Source organism: Ursus americanus, chromosome 22, assembly GCF_024610735.1.
Source record: "Ursus americanus isolate L20-20 chromosome 22, mUrsAme1.1.p, whole genome shotgun sequence".
NCBI classification, from domain to species: Eukaryota; Metazoa; Chordata; class Mammalia; order Carnivora; family Ursidae; genus Ursus; species Ursus americanus.
Window position 1 is genome coordinate 25,051,541 of NC_142148.1, and position 27,554 is coordinate 25,079,094.

A 27,554-nucleotide genomic window follows, 5' to 3' on the forward strand; every position below is an offset into this window, starting at 1 on the left:
AAAGTGCACTTTAAGAAGAGGTACTGTTTGCTCATGAAAAGAAACCAGTGAGTCCTCTAAGAATAATAAAAGGGGGTATTTTACAGTGAAGCACATGATTTGGAGTGAAGAATTCCGATGTTGCTCTGCTGGTCCAGGCTGTTAATACTCTTCTTGTTCCTCCTGTGGGCCCCCTTCATCAGGTATCACAAAGCCTTCCTAAAATGGGAAAACAAGAGGGGAAAGCTATTACTCAGCACCAACTGAAGGATCAGTTTCTACTGTGGAGCCACTTTCCTCATATTCACAGCCTCTCAAAGTCAACAGCTCTTCCTGTCTCTACCACACACGTGTCGTTTAATAGCACAAGGCCATGTGACCACCACTTTATTAGATGGTGGAAACACATCTCACAAAAGGCAAAAACTAAGCATAAATTTACCCTCAAAAGTTGATTTCTTAATTAGGTCTTGATTATGGTGACAATTTCACACATCATCAAGTTGTACTTAAATGGGTATAGTTCATTACGTCAATTCTACCTAAGGTTGTTAAAAAAAAAAAGAAAATACACCCTCGAAAATCCTTGAAGTCATCATGAAAGTTCAGTACCATGCCATCTCCTCTCAATAAGCTGTCTATACAACCAGCTTTTCTTTACGCCTTCCTTTGGTCACACTTAAGGACCATGCATGCCACTATGAGTGTTGTGGGTTCTACCCACAGTAGCTGCCACGGCTGATCCAACACTAGCGGCATGGGAATACAACAGATTTGCGACTCCCACCTCACGCTCACTCTAGGGCATTCTGGCATGTAATAATGGCTACGCCACCACAAAAATCAGACTTCCCCTTTGACCACCATCTTTTTTTTTTTTTCCAACTAAATCTCTATAGCTGAATTTACTTAAGATAGGACTCCACTAAAATAGTACTTAGACTAGACCCAAGGACCCCTGTATCTCTGTCATCTTTGTTTTCATTGAAGCTGGCAAAGAGCAAGCCCAGAATAAGGATTTTTGAACAAAGTATCATCTTTTCAGTCATCTGTCTTCATTCCCCGAAATTCACTTGGTATATTTAGAGAACAGTGTAAAGGACAACATTAATATTTCCTTAAATCTGTATACTGCTATACATACTATAAAACACTTAGACATACACTGTAGCTTGATCCTACAGACCTTACTAGGTGTGCAGATTTATAAATAAGCAAAACCATTAAACAATGGACATAGCAAGATACCAAATCCTGAATGTAGGGAAAATCAGTCTTTCCTATCAGCTAGCATGTCATGACTAACAACAGCAGCAGATTCAGCTGTGTAATAATACACATGGATCCCAAAAGACCTGACCACAAAGTACTGTGAGGAAATGGGAACCAGGCACACTCCTGAGGAGGAGGAACAAAGGTACAATCTGACAGCTATGGGCAGGGGACATCAAAAAGGGGCTGCGAGCCTGGTTCCCAGGTCATGCCTGGGGCTCTGATAAAACGGAGCTGAGAGGTCCAAGTTGCAGGGGGTGGAGTGGGGATTGTGGGGTTAAGAGCATTTTGTGGCACTCATCACCCATCAGTGGCCAAAAACCACAGAAGCAGGGCAAGCCAGCCACCTTCTTGTCCTATTCTTGCCTCAAAGGCTCACAGACCTCAAGGCAAAAGCAGAGGCTGAGGCTGAGTAGAGGTGACCTCTGGATGACTTTGAGAGGTCAAAGTTAAAGTCTTTTGACGAATGCTATCCTGGAACACGACAAGCACCAGCACTGAGTTTGCTGAAACCAACCAGATAAAATTTACTTTGTCTTAGATGGCAAAATAGCAAGAAAATATCCTCAAGTCAACACGTACATCTGTGGCATAGAGAATGTCCACGATCCTCTGCAATACAGGGTTGTTTTCCCCCTCGTTCTCCTGGCAAATCAATTCAATGTTCCTTAGCTTTCCAAAGTAGAAATCTCTTTCTTTCTCCAAGTCTTCGACGGTAAGTTTCAATACGTTGACCTGCAGAAGACATTGAAAAGGGTGAGATACTCAGCATTTATGTACCAGTAACGTATCAGACAAACTGGTAAGCCAAACAGAGACATGGTCTTCCATCACATTCTCTAACATGGACCAAAACCCACTTTAGTTTAATATCAGTTTTCTTCAGCTCCAGATAAATAACAGAGGCCACCTTGACTATAACACCTCCCAAGAAGAGGCAAGCTACACCCGCAATCACGAGGAACGTCTCAGGGATAGAGAAAAGATCAAGGAGAAAAAACTCAGGGATCGTGAGACAAATACAGAAGCAGAAGCCACAACCCAGCCCAGCAAAGTGGCTGACAAGCATAAAATGAGTCCTTACCAGGGCACTGGTCAGTGAAATCCAGGTCTTTCTGCACGTGGAGGTCAATGGAAAGAGAGGGTCTGGTCCGAAGAAGCAGGATAGAAATGGCAAGGCAGGAGAGGAAGACTGACTAAAGATGACTACTATTAGCCAAAGACAGAAGTGAAGAGTGGCCTGGGCATGGAGAACTCAATGGTTCTCACGGGGCCGCCCTATGTTGGGGATGGGAGGAGTAATCCATGACTCAAAAGAACAGAAGGTCCTGGCCCTGTCTCTCTCCCAAGAGAGTTTCAAAAGGGAGAAAAGACACAGAGACAGGGAGCAGAGCCAGCACGTTCCACTGCTAGCTCCACCAAGCATCTCATCAGCTCACCATACCAGCGAAAGGATCCTCCAGGCACCCCACTGAGGGGCTCTAATTCCCACAAAAGGCCAGTGAAGAAATAAATCTCAGTGCTTAGTCCAGGACTCTATCTAGCCAAGAGTAATAAATGTCGTAAGAACTCTCATGGCCCTTTTCTGTATTTTAAGCACAGTGCACATCTTCATTCCAGTATATTCAACTCTATGACATGTGAATTTGGTGTAACTCTCACTGAAATACTAATTACATGGTATACCATGCAGCATAAAATCCTCACGGGACACACAGGCCAGGGCCACAGGGAAGGCCAAGCCGGGAAATCAAAGGTGCAGCTACTGAGAACAATTTGGGCAGCACGGAATTCTGAGAGCCAGACTAGGCACCAGACTAGGCACCACAGACATCTAGTCCAACCTTCTGAACTAGCTGCAAAAACGGAAGCAAACAGCTTCTTTAGCTCCCCCACGGCCTCGCAAAGAAGCCAGATATAGCCAAAGGGACCAAGTCCTGTCCAAGGGCGGAAGAAAACTCCCCCTTCATAAGCTGCAGTGGAGAAGCATCCAGAGATGAGAACAGGTGTCCAGAACCACCAGGACCATTCTATCAATTACTTAATTTCAATGTTCACCATCAAAGGCCTGAACGGACCAAACCAGAAAATCAAGGATCTAAACAGACTTTCAACCCTTCCTTTATCAACCACAGAAATGACTTTTTAAAACGAACTGAGAATTTCAATGAAATAAATTTAATATAAATAAACAAACAAACACACACGTATATATATAAATAAATAAATAAAACTATCAGCCCCAAGGTGGAATATGAGAGGGGACAGAAGGGCAAGAGCTGGGGCACCTGGGTGGCTCAGTCAGTTAAGTGTCTGACTCTTGACTTCAGCTCCGGTCATGGGTTTCAGGGTAGTGAGATCGAGCCCCACATCGGGCCTCTGCGTGGAGTTTGCTTCAGATCCTCTCTCCCTCTGCCCCTCCCCCAGCTCACACTCACTTTCTCGTTAAAATAAAGAAATCTTTTTTTAAAAAAAAAGGGCAGAAGGCAAGAGCTGACCAGCCCCAGCAGTAGGAAGCTGCCTTAAATCTTGAGTTCAAAGATCCAAAAGCCAGGGAAAAGGTCTTCTAATCACATTAGTAACTTAGGAGTAAAGGGAGTCAAAATAGCTTCAAAAGGTATGCTACACTTAGGAGTCCATCACTCATGGTTCACCAGTGCCTCCCTCACAAACCCATTCCAACCTCCTTGGCCTACACATTATCAAGGGCACCAGAACTCAGCCTTCTGGGACCACCTAAGGGGCCAAAGCAGCATTCCTCCATGATATCACTCATTAAGTATGTATACATAAGAAACAATTAGTATACACTAATAAGTCACCGGCTTTCACTCCCCACTCCTCTAAATGCTTACCTATGAGGTTATTAAACTCTGTGGCTAATAATCAATACCACTCTTAAACCTTCTCTTATAGTAAAGTAATAGCTATAACCTAGGAAACCCAAGGAGAATGCTTTGGACCTGCACTGGCCAGCAGAGTAGCTAGGAGCCACAAGCGGCTTTTTGGGTACTTGAAACGTGGCCAATGCAATTGAGACAGGCGGTAAATATTAAATACACACTGGATTTCAAAAACCTAGTACAGTCTTCAAGAGTAAAGTATTTCACTGATGATTATTTGTATGGATTACGTGTTAAAATGCTAACACTTTGGATACATTGGGTAAAGGGTTATTAGAAGAAATTTCATGTGTTTCTTTTCAACTTTTTTTTAACTTGGCTACTAGAAAATTTTAAATTATGTATGTGCCTCACATTTCTGGTTTGCATTCTATTTCTTTTGAAAAGTACTGCTCTGGACTCAAATCAACTCTAAGTATTAACTTCTCCAGGATGCCTTAAGAATGCAGAATTGTTGCAGATGTCCTAAAGAAATGGATACCATGAGGTAATCCGTGTAGAATACACTGCTGTCCTCTTGCCCTAAGAAGCCTCTCTTGCTCTATTTCCCACATCAGTCATGTCTCCCAGACCTCCATACCTTTGTCAAGCGCCACAAATTCAAATACTTCCAAGGGGCCAGACATATAGGTAAATGAGCCAACGGAGTCAGTAACAGGGTGTTACAGGTAAGGACTCTGGCAACCTGGAGAGAACCTAAAAAAATCCTTCATATTTAAAACAAACAAACAAACAAAATGGAAACCCTGTGCAAACCCAAGTACTCCGGAGGCAGGGCTAGGGCAGCTGGCTCAAACCTCCGGGCAGGTCATTTAACCTCCCCAGGCACACTGTCCCTATCTGTAAGACCTCACAGAGCTGATGCAAAAGTGAAGTACTCCTTAGAGCAATGGCAAGCCGCTCTAAAAATGTCCGTTATTTTTGTTTTTATTATTAACGTTTGTGAAGACAACCTGACTCCTGTGAACTTTTAAAAAGACACTTCAGAATCTACTTTGCTCTATCAAGACCACGGACAAGAACAGTAATAATCATAACCGTCTTTTACCCACTGCCATTCTGCCCTTTTACCCCAGATGCCACTCCAGGGACCTGCCACAACATCTACTCATGTAATCCACTCAACTACCATGAGCAAAGTCTTAGCCCCACTTCACACAACACAGTAAGTTCAGAGAGGTTAACTGACTTGTCCCAAGTAGAAGCGGCAGAGCCAGGAAGATCCCCAGATCTATGCAACCCAAAGCCTGTGCCCCATCACAAAGGACACTAGCTGCGCCAAGAGCAGCAGTCCCACCGAACCTGCTGCATCTCCTCCTAACAGTACGAGATGAACCCCGGGCTGGCCGCCCAGCCTTGGCATTAGCAACACTGTGCTTCTCTGAGACTGTTTCCCGCGCACATCCTTGTCTAGAAACCAACGGTTACAGGGAAGCCCCCTTATTCTCTAGGACTTCTGTACTTCACAGTGACAGTCCCAAGGCTACTTAAGGCAGCCACACTAATGGGGATGGTGACCCAATCCCCCTGACATCCCCATGACACCTAGAAGCACAGGGCACACACAAATCAAAAGATTCGGGGGGGAAAAAAAGGAAAAAAAAAACACATCATCTCTGGGCAGGCTCTTATGTTCTGATCTCCTAGGAGCGGGGGTTGGGTCACGAGAGGTTCCAGGTTCAAGTGAGGCCACTGCCCCCAGGTTTTAGGACTTGGCTTTCAGGAAAGTGAAAGGATTCAATCCTGAATACACAGGAATCATAGAGCATTCCTGCTTTTACAACTGGAATTGATCAAGAGAAGCATCCAAAAGCAAACAAACAGAACTATAAGGGTTGGTGAAAAACGTCTAAGTCTAAATTTTGTTCAGATCCACAGAGACCTCTGTTAAGCACCCTCAGGATATTTAATCTGGAAGCATACATTTCAAATCATGGAACTAAGAACAGAAGAGCAGTAACAGGCTCTCCATACCAGTTCCACTCTAACTTGGATCTCTAGTGACCCAGGATTTCAGCATAGATACCGTGGAATCTTCTCATTATTTACTATTTAGAAAAGAACTCTCCTTTATCTTCTGTCAGAGCCAAAATTCAAGAGACACTCTCTGAATCCCACAGAACCCCGAGACGCGTTCCAGAGATCTTCGACAGGGTTCTACTGTACAGGCGGGTTTCCAAAGACATCGGTTTCTGTCACACGAACACATCTTAGAAACGCCCGATCCCTCTCTTCCGCCTACACCCCCACACTCCCCACACAGCACCCAAAGTGCTCACAAATCACGAGGACTGCTTCAGCAGGCAGACAGGCCTTCCTCCAAGAACACAGACAGGCCTCCCCTGGTCGGTGCTGCCCAGCATCCTTCCTCCCGAAGCGCCTCCCGTCTCGGGCAGAGGGGCCTACCTGCTGCATCAGCTCAGCTGCTTCGTCATCCCCGTTGCCCACACCAGGATTCTTCCGCACCACACCCGGGCCAGCCTTAGGGGTCGCAGTAGTTCTGTGTGTTGCAATGGGCCTCTGTGGGGCTGAGAGAGGAGCAGAGCTTTTTTTAAGAGGAGAAACTTCCAAGACAAAAAAACCCACCAGACAAGAGGAGGCTGTGACCAAATGCCCTCCACAGCTATGCAGTGAAGGGACCCAACGTAGAGAGCCCCGCATGCAAGACAGCAATCCCGCGTTTGCCCAAAGTGGTTGTTATGGCAGCAGAGTTAAGTACCAATTTTAGCCACCATCTTTTGTGCTGGGAAGGAGTCCCTCTGTGAGGTCTTTTTTCCGCTGGGGTAAAGAGGACTAGCATCTGAAAGAGACACAGTCATTCTGGCGCATAAGATCTACCTTCACCCAGCTCCAACCAAGTCCACAAAGAGGGCAACTTCAAGGAGCAAAGGCAAACTTCATGCCAGGAGTGGGCTCACAGTCCCAGCTGCTGCCGGGTGCCCAATGTTTCCCATCTGGAAAGTAAGATGCCCCCCATCTTAGAACCTCAAACTCCTTGGCTTGGGAAGAGGAGGGTGGCAGAGACTGCTCTTATCACTCATTACCTCAAAACCCGCATTTTGCTCACCTTTTAGAAAGTGGTTAGGAGGGTGAGGAGAGGAAAGCAGCGCCCTGACTAGGACTTACAGACTTCTCTGTGAGTAGAGCCAAAAGTTGACAAAGTTAAGGGAAGAGTAGTGAAGTTAAAACGATCAAGATAATCAAGAATGGGCTACCTTAAGGTAAATTTATTATTCGTGATTTTAATCATTTATTTAGCAATTATTCTGTAAAGCTGTACATGATGCCAGGCTTAGAAAGAGCTGATCTTCCTGAAACCCCAACATGTTCAATAACCACAAGGCCTTTCCCCCGCAGGTACAGGCACTTCCTCTCGATGATCTCTAGAATATGTTTATCCCCAAGATCAAATGCTTACTGCAAGTCTCCACTTGCCTATTACCAGCATCTACGCAGATCCCCATTCCAGGAAGCTAAGCATTCAGTATTTGGAGAAATCAGAACCCTCATACACTCTGCTGATGGGAATATAAAACAGTGCAGCCACTTTGGAAAAGAGTCCAGTGGTTCTGTAAAAGGTTAAACAGAGGAACCATACGACCCAAGAACTGTGCTTCAGAAGTATACACCTTTGGATTTATACCCAAGAGAAAGGAAAACACAAGCCCACACAGAAACTTGTATAGGATGTTCAAAGCAGCATTATTCCTAGCAGCTCAAGAGGGGAAACAACCCAAACGATCACCAACTGATGACTAAATAAAATGTGTGGGCACCGGGGTGGCTCAGCCAGTTAAGCGTCCGCCTCTTGATTTCAACTCAGGTCATGATCTCAGGGTTGAGAGCGAGCCTTACATCGGGCTCCGTACTGGGCACGGAGTCTGCTGAAGATTCTTTCTCTCCCTCTCCCTCTGCCCCCCATAAAAAATTAAAATAAAAAAAATAAAATGTGGTATAGCCATACAATGGAGAATTATTCAGCCATTAAAAAAAATGAAGTACTGAAAGGTGCTATGACATGGATGAACCTTGAAAACGTTACACTAAATGAAAGAAGCCAGACACCAAGACTACATGTTCTATGACCCCACTGTTGTGAAACATTCAGAACAGGTAAATCCACAAAGTGGATTAGTGGTTGTCTGGGGTGGAGGGGAAGGGGGAGGAACTGGGGAAAATGGGAAGTGACTGCTACGGGACACATATGAGGTTTCTTTAAGGGAGTAATAAAAATGTTCTAAAATTCTTTGTGGTAACAGTTGAACATATCTGTGAATACACTAAAAAGAATTCAACTAAAAAGAATTCAACTGTACATTTTAAATGAGTGAACTGTACAAGTGAATCATATCTCAATAAAGCTATATCCCAATAAAGCTATGAAAATTAAGAAGTACACAATGTCCCTCTCTACCTAGCAGACGGATCAGCCTCTCTCTCTCTCAAGGTACTATGGGACCTTAACTTATATTCTTTCCACCTTCTGGAAAGGAGGAGTTAGCATCTGTAGCACATCTGCCCTGCCCCTAAGTATACATATGTTCTACGGATACATGCCTGCAAACAGGTTCTGGGAAACCTACCAGGCCAAAACCTTTTAGAGAAGCTCTAAAAACTGCCTCCCAGATTCTGCTGGCATCATAGCAAGCCAAAGCCACTTAGCAGCTCAAATTCTAGGGAGGGCAGGGAAGCCACAGTAAGCATAGGAAGCTGGTTTGCAGACAGAATGATGATGCAAAAAGCCAAGCACAGTCCCTAAGAGACCTAGAAATCTCCTTCAGTTCCTGGGTGTTGAGGTGCGGTTATAACTTCCCATCCCAGGGCCCTGTGGAAAGTCCTTGTGTTCAAACTAAAGCTTCCTTCTGTGAGCTAACCTGAGGAATTTCAATCCCACGCAACTAGAGTACTGACAAAGTTACATACAGTAATAACTCATTCAGGCCTGAAGAACCACCCTCTGCGGCAAGCACTGAAATTTCCATTTTACAGAGGAAGAAAGTGTGGGGAAGAGATAAAGTGGCTTAAACAGGGCTACACCTAAAAACAAACATAGGTCTGCCTGATGCCACAATCCACGATCTGGCCACATGGCTGGGATTGTACTCCTTAATCTCCCTAAGCTTATGGCTGCTCAAAACCCTCTGATTGAAGGCTGAATGAACAAATGACTGAACGAATACTTGGAATACTATTACTTGGAAATGTTTTGTTTTGTTGTTTTACCTGCACTGCTAGAGCTGAGAGGTTTCTTCGGTTTGTTCAGAGCTGGAGCAACAAGGGAGGGAGCCACTGCAGTTTCTTGACCTTGTCTGGCAGCTACAGGGTCATAGTCTTTTCCATCATAGTTTGCATCAAAAAACTTCTTGAACCACTGAACAAATTCAAAATTGTCCTGAAACTTTCCTTTTACTAATTTGTCCACAGGAATTATCTGCAGAAAAATATCAAGACTATTTAGCCCAAAGCAAGAGGTTTCTGGCAAGCATCAAACGTGTCCATGCATCGAATCAGTATAAAGCTCTGCCAAAAGGAGAAAAAAAATTTTTAGAGGCAAGAATTTAGTGCTAAGTAAGCCCCTGAAAGTTTATAAAGCCAGTTTCAATCAGTTTGCCTTCCACAGGTACTTAGACCTGCCAACCCCTGTCAGTCCATCAAAAGGAATCAGAAATGCAAAAGAACACGTATCATGTATTAGTCACATACACGTATCCAAGCACATCGTAAGACATATCACTCCACTGAAAAGAGTAAATCTCCCAGGCAACTTGCATGGCCACAGTGCCCGTCACAAAGTAGGAAACCCAGAGCACAAACCAACCACAGGTTCTACAATGAATGGTGTTAAAGAAAATTCTGTCTTGCCAATCATATATCAATAAAGCTGGGGGGAAAAAAAAATGAAAGGAAAAAAAATGGTCTTAAAAATAGATCAAGGTACATAATCTGTCCCACAACAGATTTCTACAAAATGGTATGTTCTTCTTTCTATTTTTTTTTTTCCAAGATTTTATTTCTTTATCCCCCAAGCACAATCAGGGGAAGCAGCAGGGGGAGAGAGGGAAGCAGGCTCCCGCTGAGCAAGAAGCCCAATGCGGGGCTCAATCCCAGGACGTTGCGATCATGACCTGACCCAAAGGCAGGCGCTCAACCAAATGAGCCATCCAGGCGCCCCCGGTATGTTTTTCAAGTAATTCCAATCCTATTAGAACAGAACCCTGTAAACTTTTTTACTGTACAAGAATACCTGTTATCAGGTATTACTTCAAATTGTTGGACTGTCGGCCAGAGTTTAACTATCTTTTAACTCCTCAAGGATTCCAGTTGCAATGGTGTTTCTATAAAAAAGAATATATGTAACATTTTCAACTATATCCACCCCTCTGAGCAAATAAATAAAATTTTAAGAAATTACTTTGTATGATACTGAAACATTTATAAGCAAAATGTTATCTGGAACTCACTTCTCAATAATCCATGAGTATAGCAGGTGGGATAAAGGGACATCTGAAACAAATTGGCCATCATTTGATAATCGCTGAGGTAAAAGAGGAATCATCACACTATCTGCTCTACTTTTGTATGCTTTAGAAATTTTCCTTGTTCAAAAAAATTAAATACAATTCTATAAAAAGACGAATTACTGCACATAAGTAAGCTACACCTAGTTTAAACTATGGCTGGTACCTAAATGATATTCGTTCAATACAAATGTATATTTCATAAACTAAAATAAAAGGCTAATTTCATAGTAAATATTGACCAGATACACCAGCAAGATAATTAATGTGTGACTACAAACTTTACTAAAAAATGTTTCCCCCCAAAAATGGCTTAAAAGAATAAACCATTCTGGGGCACCTAGGTGGCTCAGTCAGTTAAGCATCCAACTCTTGATTTCGACTCAGACCATGATCTCAGGGTCATGAGACTGAGCCCTACATCAGGCTCTATGCTCGGTATGGAGTCTGAGATTCTCTCTCTCCCTCTGCTCCTCCCTCCTTTCACACTCTCTCTCAATAAATAAAAGAAAAAGAATTAAAAAACAAAAGAAAAAGAATAAACCATTCTAATGGGGGGCGCTGCTTAATTTTGTGTAATACATTACCTACTAAAACAGAGATATTTGTCCTAGTGAAGCCTGGTGGACTGCTTCTGATACTTTCAAATACCATTAGGGGCAAAAGGGAACTTGCCAGCACACACAAGGGATCTTCCTTATACCCTACTATAAAAAGCAAGTATTTCTAGAATCTTTTCTATTAGAACTACTTACTCTACCATATGGTATGCTTTACAGAAGTAAATCCAGAGATAAAAAGGATTAGATCTCAGACTAATAAAGATTAAACAGTATTATTTAAAGAAAAATATCATGAGTACAGATTTACAGGCTGACTCCCCCAAACGCTAGTAACTTCAAAATAAAGGAAGAAGACAGCAAGGGAACTGGGGATAAGAGGGTACAGAGAAATGCTGCTCCTAGTAAATCTTATTTTACCTGGAGAAAAGATAATTATATAAATTGGGGGAGGGGGCAGAAAACATCCAAAGTTACAGGCCGGCATCTACATCCTTAGTAACAGCTACTAATTAAGAAACAACCTAAATGAAAGAGTAAAATTTACTTACTTTGTCAACACCCATTCTCTTAAAACCTGCTTGTAGTATTTTGAAGTTCTGGATGTATTCATGTTCTAGCTTAGCCTGGAATTTCACTTTCTTCAAGGCAATGGAACCAGGGAACAGCATGTCCATAAACTGACAATAGGCAGCCCCTGAATGAACAACAGAAGATTAATATAACTTACATCATTAAATACTATTATTCAAGAAGCAGGGTCGAGTGCCTGGGTGGCTTAGTCAGTTAAGCGTGATTACTCAGGTTGTGATCCCAGGGTCCCGGGATCGTGTCTCACGTGGGCTCCCTGCTCAGCATGGAGCCTGCTTCTCCCTCTCCCTCTGCCCCTCCCCCTGCTTGTGATATCTCACGCTCTCTCAAATGAATAAATTCTTTAAAAAAAAAAAAAGGCAGGATGAACTGGGGTGCCTGGGTGGCTCCGTAGATTGAGCATCTGACTCTTGATTTCAGCTCAGGTCATGATCTCAGAGTTGTGAGATCGAGCGCCCCCCCCCCCCCAATCCCAGGTTGGGCTCCACACTCAGTGGGGAGTCAGCCTGAGAGCCTCTCTCTCCCTCTGCTTGCTTCCCACCCCCCATGCACTCTCTATAATAAATAAATCTTTAAAATAAATAAATAAAGAAGCAAGATGAACTTTTCCCCAAACCTACTTAACCCACATACAATTTAAAAAGTTGTAAAGTGGACCTATATTGGGGCGCCTGGCTGGCTCAATCAGTAGAGCATGTGACTCTTGATCTTGGTGTCGTGAGTTCAAGCCCCATGTTGGCGGCAGAGTTTACTCACAATAACAACAACTTTAAAAAAAAAAGTGAACCACATGGGGCGCCTGGGTGGCACAGTCGTTAAGCGTCTGCCTTCGGCTCAGGGTGTGATCCCGGCGTTATGGGATCGAGCCCCACATCAGGCTCTTCCACTATGAGCCTGCTTCTTCCTCTCCCACTCCCCCTGCTTGTGTTCCCTCTCTCGCTGGCTGTCTCTATCTCTGTCAAATGAATAAATAAAATCTTAAAAAAAAATAAAATAAAAAATAAAATAAATTAAAAAAAAGTGAACCACAAAACCCAAAAACTTCATTACCACTTGACATCAGAGTCAATTTCTCAAAATCTATAACAAGACAGGTTTCACCTAAGTTCTAACATACTTGCAATCTGGAAGCCTGTGATGAGGAAAGAAGAAATATTGCTACGAAATGTTAAAACTTAAGAAACAAGCATGACAATAAAATGACCACTGCAAAGAAAAATGAACCCCTAGAAGAGAAAGGGAAACAGAAGTGATTCCGTCTGATTTTTTGCAAGGACACAACCTCCTCCCCATTGGCAGGAGTAGGGATTTCCCAAGTATTTCAAAGATCCATCCCCTGACCTAGGTTAAATAAATGTTTTTCTAAGATGTCTGTCTCCCTGAGGTTTTACATCTCTAAATAAACTTAACCTATCAGTTATTAAAAACAAAGTTAAATACAAGAAATTTTTTTGTTCCTCCCCTTATTTTTTTTTATTTTAAAAGCAACTATAGAAAGTTACTACATATATTTCATCCCATTTCTTTCCAATTCCATTCCTTCCCCCACTTGCCCATTCTTTCCCATCACCACCTCCATTTTCTTTGTGCTTAAAATTTCCATGAATGTAATTTCCCTAATGCCTATCAAACTTCACCCTCCTAAGACAGGGTCGGCTTCAACTGTGTACTTAGTGCCCTTGCAGGGCTGATGTGCCAAAGGAAACAGCCAGGGAAGGAGGCAAGAAATCCAGTGACTAAGCAAAAGGTGTTCTGCAGAACGAGACTGCCATCATATGCATATTCAACTTACTTTAAATCAGACCAATCTGGCTCCCTGCCAATTCTGGCATAAACAGTGCCATTATCATTATTTTTGGAAAGAAGATGCAAAGAGCAGAAGCACCTCAGTGACCAAAGTGACATTCTGAGTAGAAAAATAGCATCAAAAAGTGAAAGCCTGGTTTTTCGAGGTGCCCAATTTACTTCCTTCGCCAACAAAAATATACTGAAGGAATTCTATGTACCAGGCACTGAATTAGCAATATTTATATTTTTAAAATAGGGACACAAATAGCTTCCTAAATTCTAGAGGACAATGACCCAGTTTCTTTAACAAACTCATAGCATAAAGAAGGGTAATCTGTTACATTTTATTTATTTTTATTATTTATTTATTTATTTATTTTTAGGCTCCACACCCAGCACGGAGCCCAACGCAGGGCTTGAACTCTCGATCCTGAGATCAAGACCTGAGCTAAGATCCAGAGTTGGCCGCTTAACCAACTTAGCCACCCAGGCACCCTTGTTATATTTTAAAAGAGATTTTAAAGTCATAATTTACCAATTGCAATGTTTGGATCCTGATGCATACAAATCAATTCAAAACGTGCACAACTGCACACACACACACACACAATATAATCTATTAAGCATCTATACCCACAGCACTGTGTTATACATGAAAGATATTTTTCTGAAACAGCAAAATCATGTGCATTTACTAAATATACACTATTCTCAAGCCAGCCATTGACTTCCCGCTAAAGTCAACCACAACCACTTAAAAGCAGCAGTCATCTGCTTCTCACAAAAACTTGCTTGGGGAGCCTGGGTGGCTCAGTTGGTTGGGCGTCTGCTTTGGGCTCGGGTCATGATCCTAGGGCCCTGGGATCAAGTCTCGTGGGGGCTCCCTGTTCAGTGGGGAGTCTGCTTCTCCCTCTCCCTCTACCCCTCCCCCGTGCTCATGCTCTCTCTTTCTCAAATAAAATCTTTAAAAAAGAAAAAAAAAACTTGCTTGAAGAATTATCACAGTTCTTTCATTTTAGAGCTAGAAGAATCCTTAGAGCCATTATAAATTTAAAAACGGAGGACAAAAAACTGTGGCCTAAGACCACAGAGGCCAGAGACCAAGCTTAGGACCAGACCCCAGGTATCCTGACTCCCGGTCCACTGCTCTTTTCCACAGTGTTATCAGACATCCTCTTACAACACCCTGTAGCTGAATAAAGAAGCATTTCCTGGATGGGGGGAAAAGACATACCATGCTGTAACTGGCTGAAACGGAGGGATGATACATAAAGACAAACATTAAGACATCATTAAAAATGGACAAAGCAATCCGACAATTCACAAAAGAAATATAAGTGGTTAATAAACACATGGGGATTCAGCCTAAGGAAGTAATTAAAAAAGAATAGGGCAAAGATTCACTTACAAAACTGGCTGGCGAACTACTCACAGGAGTAAAAAACGAAAGCAACCTTTATGTCCAACAGTAGAAGCAATCAATTAGCACACCAGCTGCCTGAGACAATATTATGCAAGCATTCAAAATACATTGGGGGGGGGGACTCAAGATTTAATATTAAAAGGAAAATCAAGATACAAAAACATACCTATAAAATGTCTTCATATATATAAAAACAGCCTTTCTAATATATATATATATATATATATATGCATAGAAAAAAACACAATGAATCAGGTTAAACCATATGAAATTACTGTTTTGTAGATCAAAAATGACTGAACAGTGGCCATCTCTGGAGGGTGGTAATGAATGCATTCTATTTTTTAGATATTCAATTATGTACTACACTAAATAATATTTTTATTTTTAACATTTTAAGTAAACTCTACACCCAACATGGGGGTTGAACTCACTAAGAGTCACATCACATGCTCCACTGAGCCAGCTAAGTGCCCCAGTAAATATTACTTTATTATCGGAACACAAAAAAAGAAGGTAAATGTTTAAAGGGAAAAAAAATCTATCAGCTCCTTTTCACAAAAGGGCTGAAAACTCCTGGCCTATAAATGTCCCAACTGGGTACAGAACAGGTTAAAAAGGAGCCTGCCTTCCAGTCTGCCTTAATAACAAAGGTTGGCAACACAAGCAGGGTCTCTCTCAGATGGCTGCTGACCCACTGATCTGTGACAGAAGAACGGGCCCACATAATCTGTGGCCTGAGGATGCAGACAGACTTAGGACAGGACCAGCTGTATGTCACTGCGTCAACTATCAAGTCTCACCGGCTGCTGTGGCCTCACCGGTTGCTGTGGCCTCACCCTACCAAGTTCCATGCTGCAAGCAGAAAACACTAAACGAGGCAACCCCCTTTCCAAAACCTCACACTCAAGTGCACTGGCTCTCAACCCCTTCATGTCCAAAGACCCCCGGAGAATTAGATGAAAACCGTAGCCAACACTCAATACAGAAGAGATGCTTCCCTTCCCTATAAGAAGACTCCAGGTGAAAAGCTCCCAAAGTTCTAACAGCACACAGGAAACACACTGACAACTAAATGTAAGCATGTTCAGACTTTAGGGAACAGGCGAGGTCTGAGTCATCTTAAAGGATGAATAAAATTTGGAAACAGGGGGCTATGAGGAGTCATTAATGCAGACATTAAAAATCAGTCTCAAAATATTTTAACATGAGAAAAATAATCATATTTTAATTTTAAAAGCAGGAAACGGGCGCCTGGGTGGCACAGCGGTTAAGCGCCTGCCTTCGGCTCAGGGCGTGATCCCGGCGTTCTGGGATCGAGTCCCACATCGGGCTCCTCCGCTGGGAGCCTGCTTCTTCCTCTCCCACTCCCCCTGCTTGTGTTCCCTCTCTCGCTGGCTGTCTCTCTATCGAATAAATAAATAAAATCTTTAAAAAAAAAATAAAAGCAGGAAACAAAACTGTCCAGCATACACGTGTGCTTGTTACTTAATGTAATGGTCTGTAAGAGCAACAAACTGGAAAGAAACCAAATGTCCATTGATAGGGGACTGCTGCAAGGAAATTAGAATCTACATAGCCAAAAAAAAAAAAAAAAAAAGTGGCATCTGATATACTAATATGAAATACCTTCTAGAATATATATAGTATGATTAAACATGCTACCATCTGTGTAAAAAAGGGGAAAAAACACAAAATATGGACAGATGTTTTTGCTTATACATATACACTCTCTCTGGAGCAGCTAGCAGGGTGGCTAGCTGACAGGGTTAAAGAGGAAACTCTTCACTGTTTATCTTTTTGTTTCTTTTGAATTTTAAACCATTTTGAGACCTTCGGTTACTTCAAAATATTCAAAAAATAAGAACTATATATACAGTGTATCTCGATTATGTTTAATAATTATAGCTAAATACTGAAAGTACAGCTACAATAAATGACCTTGGGCAAGCTGTTTAACCTCAATATGCCTCAGTTTCTCCATCTATAAAATGGGGATGATAGTTTTTACCTTCCAGATTACATATGTAAAGCACTTTGGAAAGTGCCTGGACTATGATAAGTGCTGAATAAATAAAGCCATAATTAGGGGATAAAAATACATCTAAAAGAGAACGACTACCACTAGGCTTGTGACATTACAGCAGATTATAGTTTTCTTCTTAGTATGTTTCATAAGACCTAATAACTTATAATTAGAAAAGTTTGTCTTTTGTTTTGTTTTAATTAAGGCAAAGAAAAACTAGGAGGTACTTGAAGAGTCAGGCAAAAAAGTTGGAAGAGATCCTTCCTTGAGCAGAGGAGTGACTCAATAAAAACGGTCTCTAAGAAAGGCTACAGACTACTGTGGCGCCAGAGTGGGGGCAGGGGAACCCGGGTTGGGTGGGGTGGGGGGGGACCTGGAGGGAACGTGTGCCTGGTGAGGAGGCCACTGTGGCAACAGTGAACAAACGGAGAGGGGGCTAGATCCAAAACACCCATTAGAAGACATTCAGAACTGGGTGTATTAGTCTCTTTGGAGGCCTGCAACACTGGAAATGAATGGTGGAATCATAGGCCAAATGGAGTGTCTGGAAAAGGGAGCTAACTTGAGGAGAAAACGAAGTGGGGGAGGCCTGGTTACACTCAGAGCAGCATGAGCAAGACTGACAGGCCATTTTAGAGAAACTCAGGGGCCCCTACAACAAGCTGAGAAATAAGGAAATCTAGCATTTGCTGGGTAGTGTCTGCATACCACGAACCTCTCTTACTCTGTGCAGCACAGAACTCTGGAGGCCAGGCTAGAGCGGAGAAGACAAGAAGAGAAGGGGGAGCTGAGAACACTCAGTGAGGGCCACTCCAGATTCAAAGAACCATGTTAGGCCCTTGGAAATATGCAGAAGGCTTGAATATGGAATGGAACTGAGGGAACAGAGGAGTGGTTGACAAAAAGCAACCAGCATCTCCTTTCTGATACAAGCAATCCCTCATCCAAACCATTTTCAGGGATCAGGGTTTTTACCTTGATGACTATCTTTCCAAAATACTTGATAAATAGCTCCCCAAAACAGGGAGACTATGGAATGGAAATGCATCTTGAAACAACCTACCAACTGTGACTGAAAGTTACCCTCCCCTTACCTCACAAGAGCCCAGCAAAGGCTTATTTCACTGTTAGGGTGGGTGGGGTGGGGCGGGATGGGGTGGGGTCACAATGCTGACAAAACTCAGCCATTTCATAGGCAACCAGCACATTAACAGTGTAGGACCTCAGAGCTTTGCTGTCTCAAGAGGAAAACCTATTTCTACCCTTCAAGGCTTGGGTTTCATAGAAAATTCTAGCCAGCCTGATCCTCTGCTCATCAGAGATAAGACTGGGAGGGACCAGGCACCAGTGTTAAAGGCTACTAGGATGCTGCTTAGGCCTCAGAAAATGCAAGGGTCTAAGGAACCTTACTTTCTCTAGGACTCCAATCCCCTGGCAGCAGGCCTTCTCCAGGGACACAGTGTCTGCAGCTCATCCTGTTTGGTCTCATACTGAAAACTGAGACCTGGTTTTCTAAACATCAATGTGAAACACGATACAACCGTCTACATACTTGGAGAGAAGTCATATACAACTCTGAGAGGAAAACTAGCTATGAATGAATAAAAGTTTGCTTACAAATCACAGTTAAGGGTCCTGCACTTAGCACTTTCTGCTGCGGAAAAGCACTTACTTTATCCAGGATGAGAAAATGGCAGGCAGCTTGCAAAGCTGAAATTCTTCACAGGGATTTTTAATAAGACAATATCATTGTAATTAATTATATGTAATTTACATTTGTTTAACTCTCTTCCAAATGCTTCTTTTAAAAAGATATAATATGAAAAAAAAAAAAAAAAGATAGCACGTATGCAGCAGAAAGAGTGTAAGTTCTGTGGTCACAAAGATCTGGGTTCCAAAGCAGGCTCTGTAACCCATAAGCCGTGCCCACGGGCAGTCTCTTCATCCGTAAGATGAGCATATGCACACTCCCTTGAGGGATCTACACGTCCAGAGTCTGGCACAGAATCAGTATCTGAGAGCTATTTTTACAGGTAGGCCTAGTCCTACTACTCCAGTTCACAAATGAGGAACTAGAACATTAAGGGACTCGTCCAAAATCACATGACTTGCAGACTGAAGCCTCTTAATACCCAGTCCTGACTACCCACAACAGCTCCCTGTCTGAATGAGATAAATCTGGAGCCCATAATGTACCACTTATCTACACATTAAAAGCTATCTAGGGATACCCGGGTGGCTCAGTCGGTTAGCATCCAACTCTTGATTTTGGCTCAAGTCATGATCTCAGTATTGTGAGATGGAGCCTAGCAAGGAGTCTGCTTGAAATTCTCTCTCCCTCTCTCTGCTTGAGATTCTCTCTCTCCCTCTCTCTGCTCCTCCCCCACCCAAGACCACACGCTCTCTCCCTCTCTCTAAAAATAAATACATCTTTTAAAAAAGAGAGATCCGATTTTCCAATTAAGTGAAATATATTTCAGAGTATTTTAAGGAAAGAGGTAAATTTTAGGGAGAAACTGTTGGTGAAAAAGCTGGCTCCAATGAAAACTGGGATGACCTCATCCCCACATTAGTCACAAATCATGGGGCAAACAAGTGCTTTAAGAGCCTCAAACAAATGAGGATGTGGTGATGGGACTGAGGAAACAAAACAGAAACTGGGGGGAGGCAGTACAGATCTAAAGCTAACAACCTGTGCCTACAACTAACCTGTCCCTGCTACAACTAAAGTAACTAGTGAGAAACTAGCATGACTCACGAGCACCATCTTTTCACTATACAACTTTGCATGGAGCCTCCCCCTGACCATCTGCAAAATGGAAATTAAACCTCAGAGGATATAACAAGATGAGCAAATGAAACTAAGAGCAAGACTAGGATCCAGCTATGATATAAGAAAGTACAGAAGCTGAATTCATTTTATTTAAAAAATCATATAAATGAAAGCAGTAATTTTATTTTTTTATTTATTAATTTGAGAGAGAGAGAGCACGTGCACTTGAGCATGCATGAGCAGGGGGAGGGGCAGAAGGAGACAAAGAGACATTCTCAAGCAGACGCCCCCCTGAGTTCGGAGCCTGACACAGGGCTTGTTCCCATGACCCTGAGATCCTGACATGAAACAAAATCACGAGTCAGACACACAACCAACTGAGCCACCCGGGCACCCCAAAAGCAATAATTTTAAACCAATCCAAATGGGGCTGCCTGGCTGACTCAATCGGTGGAGCATGCACTCTTGATCTCAGGGTTGCAAGTTTGAGCCCCATGCTGGATGTAGAGATCAATTAAAAATAAAATCACAAATCATTCATAAATAAATAAATCCAAATGACACCAGTAAAGGAAAAGTGTGGAGAGCAAGTAGGGCACGGGGATTGAATAATATAGCTCTTGATTTGAACAAAGGTTCAAGTCTCAATTCTGTTCTTTGTCGTATAAGCCCGGGACTTGTTACTCAGTTTCTCTAAGTCCATTTCCTCATTTGTAAACTGGGGTTAATAAACATCTCTACTTCATGGGAGGTATAGTGAGAATTGCATGAAGAGATATTGGAAAAGCATTTACATGACCCTGGCATGTTAAGTGTTTAGCTAAATGGCCATTGTTGTTACAACCAGGAATAATTCTAATTCTCTCCCACAAATAGGGTAAGAACTGAAGTAGCAGCAAGATGTACATCTCATTCCTCTGGCATATTCTTAACACCACCTCTATCTGTGGTAGACCCAGTCTGGTAATTCCAACACAATCCTTATCATGTGAGGAGAATCGGGAAGTCAGCAGAACCCCCAAAGGTGAGACAGGAAGTCTTTAGAGGAAGTAGAAACCAATAACATCTTCACAAAAAATAATTACCAAGAACCTAGTGTCCATACCCTTTGATCGAGTTAATTCCATTTCTAGAAATCACTATGGAAAAATCAGAAACCACCTAAATGTTCCCAAATCAGGAAGATATTAAACAACTCCAGCATATCTACAGAAATAGCACACAGCCATTAAAAATAAGTTATTTTTATGATAATGAATGACACTCAAGAATATCCACAATATAGTTAACTGAGAAAAGCTGGGATATACACAAATACATATGCTCACAGAAAAGTGAAAAAAAACATCCCAACAGCGGCTTTCCCTGAATAATGGAACTATCAGCATTTTTTATTTTCTTCTTTCTAGTTTTTTAAATGTCAATTAGTGTACACAGAAAAACAAACAAACAAACAAACCATGTTTCTATTCTTGTTCTAAATCATTACTTCTCTGTAAAATCCTTATTAAATAACAGTTCGATAAAATTGTGGCTGGAATGGCATTTGCCTGACTTTGCTACTTGGGAATAAGATATGCCACTGATAAAGCTAATATTAAACTAGAACAGTTACAATTGTCATCTTCAAAGAAAACATTTCAAATCTGGATGCACAAGGGTGCAGATGGAGAAGCTGGGCTAAGCGGCAGGCCTCGGAAAGTAAAGATGGTGGCACAGAAGCACATCCACTCTCAGCATCGTTCCTTCCAGAAATGGAACTGGGGTGGGGCTGAAAGGAATAAACAGGGCAGCCCTGACACACAACCTAAACCCGTGGCCTCTGCAGTCAGATACAGGCCTGTACATTCCTGAAGGACCTGAAGGCTTTACTGGAAAAATGGTCTACTGGATTTCTCTTACCTGAGCACAACTGTTCGATCTTCGTCAGACTCAGCTGCAGAGACTCATTGATCCAGGCCAGCATGTCATGTCGACTTAGGTTATCACTGGTGACTGATGTTGAATATACGTTTACTGCCATCTTCTACAATATGTGAGGAAAAGAGAAGGGCTTACGTTATTAGGCATGCAAGGGAGAGCAAGCATTTCCTGAAGAGTCAGTCACCCAGAGCAGATCTGTAGTAGACTCAATTTTCAAGCCTCGCCTTCTTGCCCAAGAGGCCAAATCAGACACTAGGATTCCAGTCAGGAACTTGGACTGCCACACATAAGCATAACCCTAAATGAACTGTCCAACCACCGCCAGCCTAAAAGTTAGGCCCCATTCTAATGTGATTAGTATTAAATTTTAAGGAACCAGAGACACTAAGTAAAGAGATGATTAAATGCTCTATGAAGGGGACGCCTGGGTGGCTCAGTCAGTTAGGCGTCTGTCTTCAGCTCAGGTCATGATCCCAGAGTCCTGGGATGAAGGCCCACATTGGGCTCCTTGCTCAGCAGAGAGTCTGCTGCTCCCTCTGCCCTACCCCCTGTTCATGCTCTCTCACTCTCTCTCATAAATAAAATCTTTAAAAAAATAAATGCTCTATGAAGGAGGCTGATGCACAAACAACGTTCTCTGTTCAGAAAACTTATCCATTAATGTCAAAATGTTCACAGCAGTTTCCTTCAGATGGTGGGCCTTTATTAATTCCTTTTTATAGTTAACTTTTTCCAACTTTTCTTTAAAGACTATACCCACTTTTTATAATCAAAATAGTAAATAAACTTTTCAAGAACCTACTACAAACATGGTGGGAAATGACCTTACAGTGAAGGGTCCTTGGTACTAATACTCTCCTGAAGCACCTGGGGACAGGAAGACATCTGAGGAGCTTCACAGATACTTGTCATTTACCCTGACAACTTCCTGCAAGGCTCACCTCATTCTCCTCATTTTACAGATGAGGAAAGAGAGGCTCAACTCAGAAGCCCCAGGAACGGGCAGCCAAACCTGCACAGCCCTGCCAGCCACATTATTTCCCTGCCACTAGAAAATGGTGCCCTTCATTGTTCTGCTAGGCTTTCAAATTCAAAACAACAAACACACAGAAACACAGTAACTTAAAATGCTGTTAAATATGGATGCCATCGTCATCCTCATTCAGTCAACAAATGTTTACCAAGCACCCTTCTAGGGCCAAGGAAACGGATAAGCAAGAGAGCCAAGTTGCCAGTCCACAGATGGTTCATGTTCTAGTAGTGGAAGTCTGACACGGACCAAATACACAAACAAATGTCATCTCCTGTAGACCATTTAGGGAATGGAAGTGGTGGGGAATGTGGTCAGGGAAAGTCTCTCTGAGTTGGCGTTTGAGCTTGACAATCAGAAGGTAGCAGCCACATGGAGATGTGAAAGGTGGCTGTAACCCAATAGGCAAGAGGGAGAACAGGAACAGGAGTGGGAAAAGAAGTAACGAAGCCAGATCATGTTAGGACTCAGCAGGCCATGGTAAGGAGTTTCGATTTTATTCTGTAATTGTTAAGGAATCCACTGGGATTTAAACAGGGTAGAATCACACCCTCCTTTAAGTTTGTGAAGGGGTTCAGGACACCCCCCCCCCGAATGTGCCACTTTGGCAAGTGGATCATTTTGAACTGAAGGCACTTGAGACCCTGCTGAGCTGAAAAACTTCTGTCCCTCCTGCAACCACAGAGAAGAATCTAAACTGGGGGTCTTTCCCAGAATAAGGGGCTGTATTAGCAGAGAGAAACTGAGTGACCCATCCATATGGTAGGGCAAACATCTAATCGCCAAACACCTGCTCTTATCACCCTCTGAAATGCATTCCTTTCCTCTGAAATCCCAGACCCCTTACCTGCTTCTCCTGAGAGTAACATATAGACCTCATTTTGCCTGTCTTTGGCATCCCCATCTATGCGGATTCCCCATACATACACCTATTAATTTTTATTTTTTCCTGTTCATCTGTCTCATGTCAATTTGATTCTCAGTCCAGCTAGAAGAATCTTGGAGCGGAGAGGAATTCTTGCTCCCCAACATATGAAAAAGATCACCCCAACTGCTGGTAGACTGCTGGTTCCCCGACAGTGGGAAAGGAAAACTCAAGCAAGGAGGGAAGGGCAGGTTGATCCAGACCTAATGAAATTCCTGGTCAATTATCATGAGGACACACAACTAAGTATAAATCACCAGATTTCATAGTGACCTTGACACCTATAATTTCCCTCATTTCCTGAGACACCAATATTAGCAATGGGGGGTAATAAAAACTCAGAGCAAACTTGGAACCATCATGAGAGCCCATGCTCTCTTGTGACACTTCCTTCCATCCACCTAGTGCCTAGTATATGAGTTGGTCTTCCCACACTAGTCTGCTGCAAGCCTCATGAGTCATAGAGCTACAGAATGTGAGGGCTGGAAGAGACAGAGATCTACCCAACCAATCCCCCTTTTATAAGTGGGCTGACAGAGCTGGCAGGATAAATAACTTATCAGGTCTGTGCCCTCGTATCCCACATTTGCCCATCCTCCACAGCACTTGGCACAGTGCCTTGCACACAGTGAGCACTCGTTAAATGCTATTTGTTTTCAGGTTGGCAGGACAGTGTCAAATACAGAAAACTGTAGCTATATAAACTTTTTTCAGAAAGTAAACCATCAACACTCTTACATTTTAAAACTCAGATGATAAAACCATTTTATACAAGAAGCCAACACAATTTAGTTCCTGACTCCACGGGGAAATTAATTCCTGTTCCCATAGCACTTCATTCAAACCTCTACGATAGGCATTATCACAATGGATTGTCATTATCTCTCATTTCTGAATCATTCCCAGACCAGATTTGCGCCAGGAAGCAATTTGCTCTATGAAAAGACCTGAGGATTTCAAGCCAAGATGATCTGTGTTTGAGTGTGAGGCTATCACTCTTTTGCTGTATGACCCTGGGCAAGTTACTTAACTTCAATACACCTCAGTTATCTTATGAGTTAATTCCACCTATCTAAAAATCATGAGGTGAGGTTTAAATGAGATAAAGTACATAAAATACTTGGCATGGTATCTGACACATAACAGGTGTTAAACAAACAAGATCCAGGGCAGGGGAGACCTAGTCCCACTCATCCTCCTACCTCCAGTGCCAAACACTGTAAGCCAGCTCAATGGTCTCCTTCCTTTCTTCTCTGGGTATTTGACCTACCATCATCTCCCATCCGGATCCACTGCAGCAGCCTTCAAATTAGTGTCACTGCTTTAATCTGTTCTTACATAGCAACCACAACAAATTTTCTGAATCACAAATCAGATCAAGTGTCTCCCCTATTTAAAATCTCTGAATGAATGAATGAATAAATGAAATGCATATTGTGTGCAACATACTATTACCAGGTACCAAGGAGAGACACATCTAAACAAAAAACACAGTCCCAGGCTAAGCACTTGTAATCTATTTTGGTGACATTCATACATACACTGGGTACTGTATGGGTCATGCTACCATAAAATGTAAGCAGCTGGTTGAGCCACGTGTGTCTCCTGACCACACCCCAGCTCAGAAAACGTTAATGGCCTTTCATCATCTTATAATTTAAAACTCTTTCATTAGCAGTACATTAATACCTGGCCCCATGCGCTCCGCAAACTCTGCAGCACTAAATACATTGGGTTAGGCACCCTGTGGATATGCAATAAACATCCACTGACTCACAATTAATTGGCTCTTCCAGGCAGTCAAAACAGAGTCTAGTTCTCAGGGCTACGGCTACAGCTACAGCTAGCTACAGCTTACTCTTCCTCCATAAGGATTCCATTGCTTGGCCTCAATGGAAAACCCCATGACCACTGTGCAAGCCTCACCTTTAAAAGGCTCCGTGATCCAGGTTTCAACTGCCTTGAAAAAGCTCTTACCTCCCCAGGCTCTCCTCAACAGTTCTCCTAGCATGTTCTCAAACCCATTCTGATTGGATGCTGGCTGAGGGGCACCCTATTACTTTCAAGGCACCATATCGAGCCCTACGGAAAGAAAGGGAGGGAGACACCACCAGAAAACAGCCATGTGACCCTGAGTAAACACCTCACCTTTCTGGATCACAAATGGCTCACCTGTAAAAGATGAACAACATATTCTGCACAAGGTGATGGTGAGGATTAAATGAGAATCTAAGTGAAAACACTTCCGTGAAAAACACATCATGTCTTAAGCTTCTCCTTGTGCCAGAAACTGTTCTAGGCACTTTGACACACCAGCACCAAGGGCACATTGGAATGAAACACACTAGCTCTCAGGGAGGCAGCATAATATAGAGGTTAAAAGCCTGGACTCATGTTCACTTATGTGGTTTCAGCCAACTGCTGGACAGCATAAAGAAAATCGCCTGACCTCTCAGAGTCTCAGTCCCTCATTTGTAAAATGAAGATAGGATCTCTTAGCGATAGTGTGATATTAAATGATAGAGTGCCACATCAAGTACCTAACACAATGCCTGCCACATAACAAGTGCCCAATCAGCAAAGAGCTGCTGTTATTATCTTACAGCTCCACAACAGGGAAGTGAATGCCACACCTGGTGTACCTTCCCTTCAGTGGGCCTCAGGATCCTCATCCTCAAAATGGGAAGAAGCCAAACTCTGTCCTGAAGCACCTCAGGGCAGTTGTGAAGCAGGGACTGGAAAAGCACTGTTCATATCACCCTGTTATATTGTCTTCATAGTAATTATATGAAATTATCTTGTCCATGTATTCATTTTCTTAGTTCCTATCTGTCTCCCCACCACAATGCAGACGCCCGGAGAGCAGGCCTTTGCTCAGCACAGCGCCCAGCATTTAGGCGCTCATCAAATACCCAGAGAAGAAAGGAAGGAGACCATTGAGCTGGCTTACTTTCTGCCACGTGCTGTGATAAGAGCTTTCCGCAGACAGTCTTATCGTCGTCCCCGTTTTACAGATGCGGAAACTGAGGCCGAGAGGTTCAAGCACTTGCCCAAGGTCGCACAGCAGGGAATGGAACCCAGGTCTGAATTCAAAACCGAACTCTTCACCATCAGGCGACACCGCCTCCTACAGTGGGAGTCCCCAGAGCTCCCAGCAGGACTCACTTCAACCACACACACCCCCTACCAGGGCCCAACTAACCCGGAACCTCTCATTACCGCTGTCGGGAGTCCCACACCTAGGCCGCGGCCCAGAAGCCCCCACGCCTCCGAGGGGCAGCCCCCACTTCCGGCCCGAGGCCCCGCCCCTGGCAGAACTGAGCGCGCGCCCCCAGCCCAGCCCGCGCGCGCCGGGTCACGGCCCCGCCCTTCCCCCACCCGCCCCGATGGGCACCGCTGTGGGGAACGGCCCAGGCACCGCCCGCAGACCCCGCGGGCGCCTGTCCGGCCCGAGGCCCACCCGGCCGTCCCCCGGCCGCCGCCTCGTGCCCACTAGCCGGCTCACCGGCTCTCGGCGGGACCGCGTCCGCTGCCTGCGCCCGGCTTCGGTTCCGTCTTCGTCTCGTTCAAACCGCCCGACCCCGCCCGCCCGCCCGCGCGATGACCTCACACGCACCCCCCCGTTACGCGCCGACGTATAGGCTCGTCATTGCGCGCCGGCTCCTTTTATAGAGAGGGACTCAGCCGCGCGCCGGAGGCGGGGCCTGGTCAGTGATCGACGGCTGAGGCCCCCAAGGGGCGGGACGCCGGCCGCCGAGGCGCTCAATCACGTGGTCTGACGAAGCCAATGAGATCCCACCTGAGGCCGAGTGCGACTCCGCCTAGAAGGCGGGATCCAGTTAC

General features: G+C 43.6%; 1 protein-coding gene across 2 annotated transcripts; it reads right to left on the minus strand.

Annotated features, from left to right (window-relative positions):
- Window positions 1-27,299, minus strand: MAPRE1 (microtubule associated protein RP/EB family member 1). 2 transcript variants are annotated; one of them, XM_045806841.2, is made up of 7 exons: window positions 27,217-27,299; window positions 21,736-21,859; window positions 11,784-11,929; window positions 9,378-9,585; window positions 6,561-6,682; window positions 1,834-1,986; window positions 1-198 (listed from the first exon to the last, which is right to left on the minus strand). In XM_045806841.2, exons 2-7 carry the CDS (start codon window positions 21,854-21,856, stop codon window positions 142-144), a joined length of 807 nt encoding a protein of 268 aa, XP_045662797.1. In that variant the 5' UTR covers window positions 21,857-21,859; window positions 27,217-27,299; the 3' UTR covers window positions 1-141. The 2 variants fall into 2 exon arrangements, with proteins under 2 accessions (XP_045662797.1, XP_045662807.1); XM_045806851.2 differs by lacking the exon at window positions 27,217-27,299 and adding an exon at window positions 26,662-26,748.
- Window positions 27,300-27,554: the final 255 nt, after the last annotated feature.

Bases quoted from the DNA above. Each gene is read 5' to 3' on its own strand.
- MAPRE1 (XM_045806841.2), bottom strand. From the start codon at position 21,856: ATGGCAGTAAACGTATATTCAACATCAGTCACCAGTGATAACCTAAGT. The intron at 9,586-11,783 runs GTAAGTAAATTT...ATTTTTCTGCAG, and splicing joins AGAGAATGGGTGTTGACAAA to ATAATTCCTGTGGACAAATT. The intron at 1,987-6,560 runs GTAGGCCCCTCT...TGTCTTCTGCAG, and splicing joins CAGCTGAGCTGATGCAGCAG to GTCAACGTATTGAAACTTAC.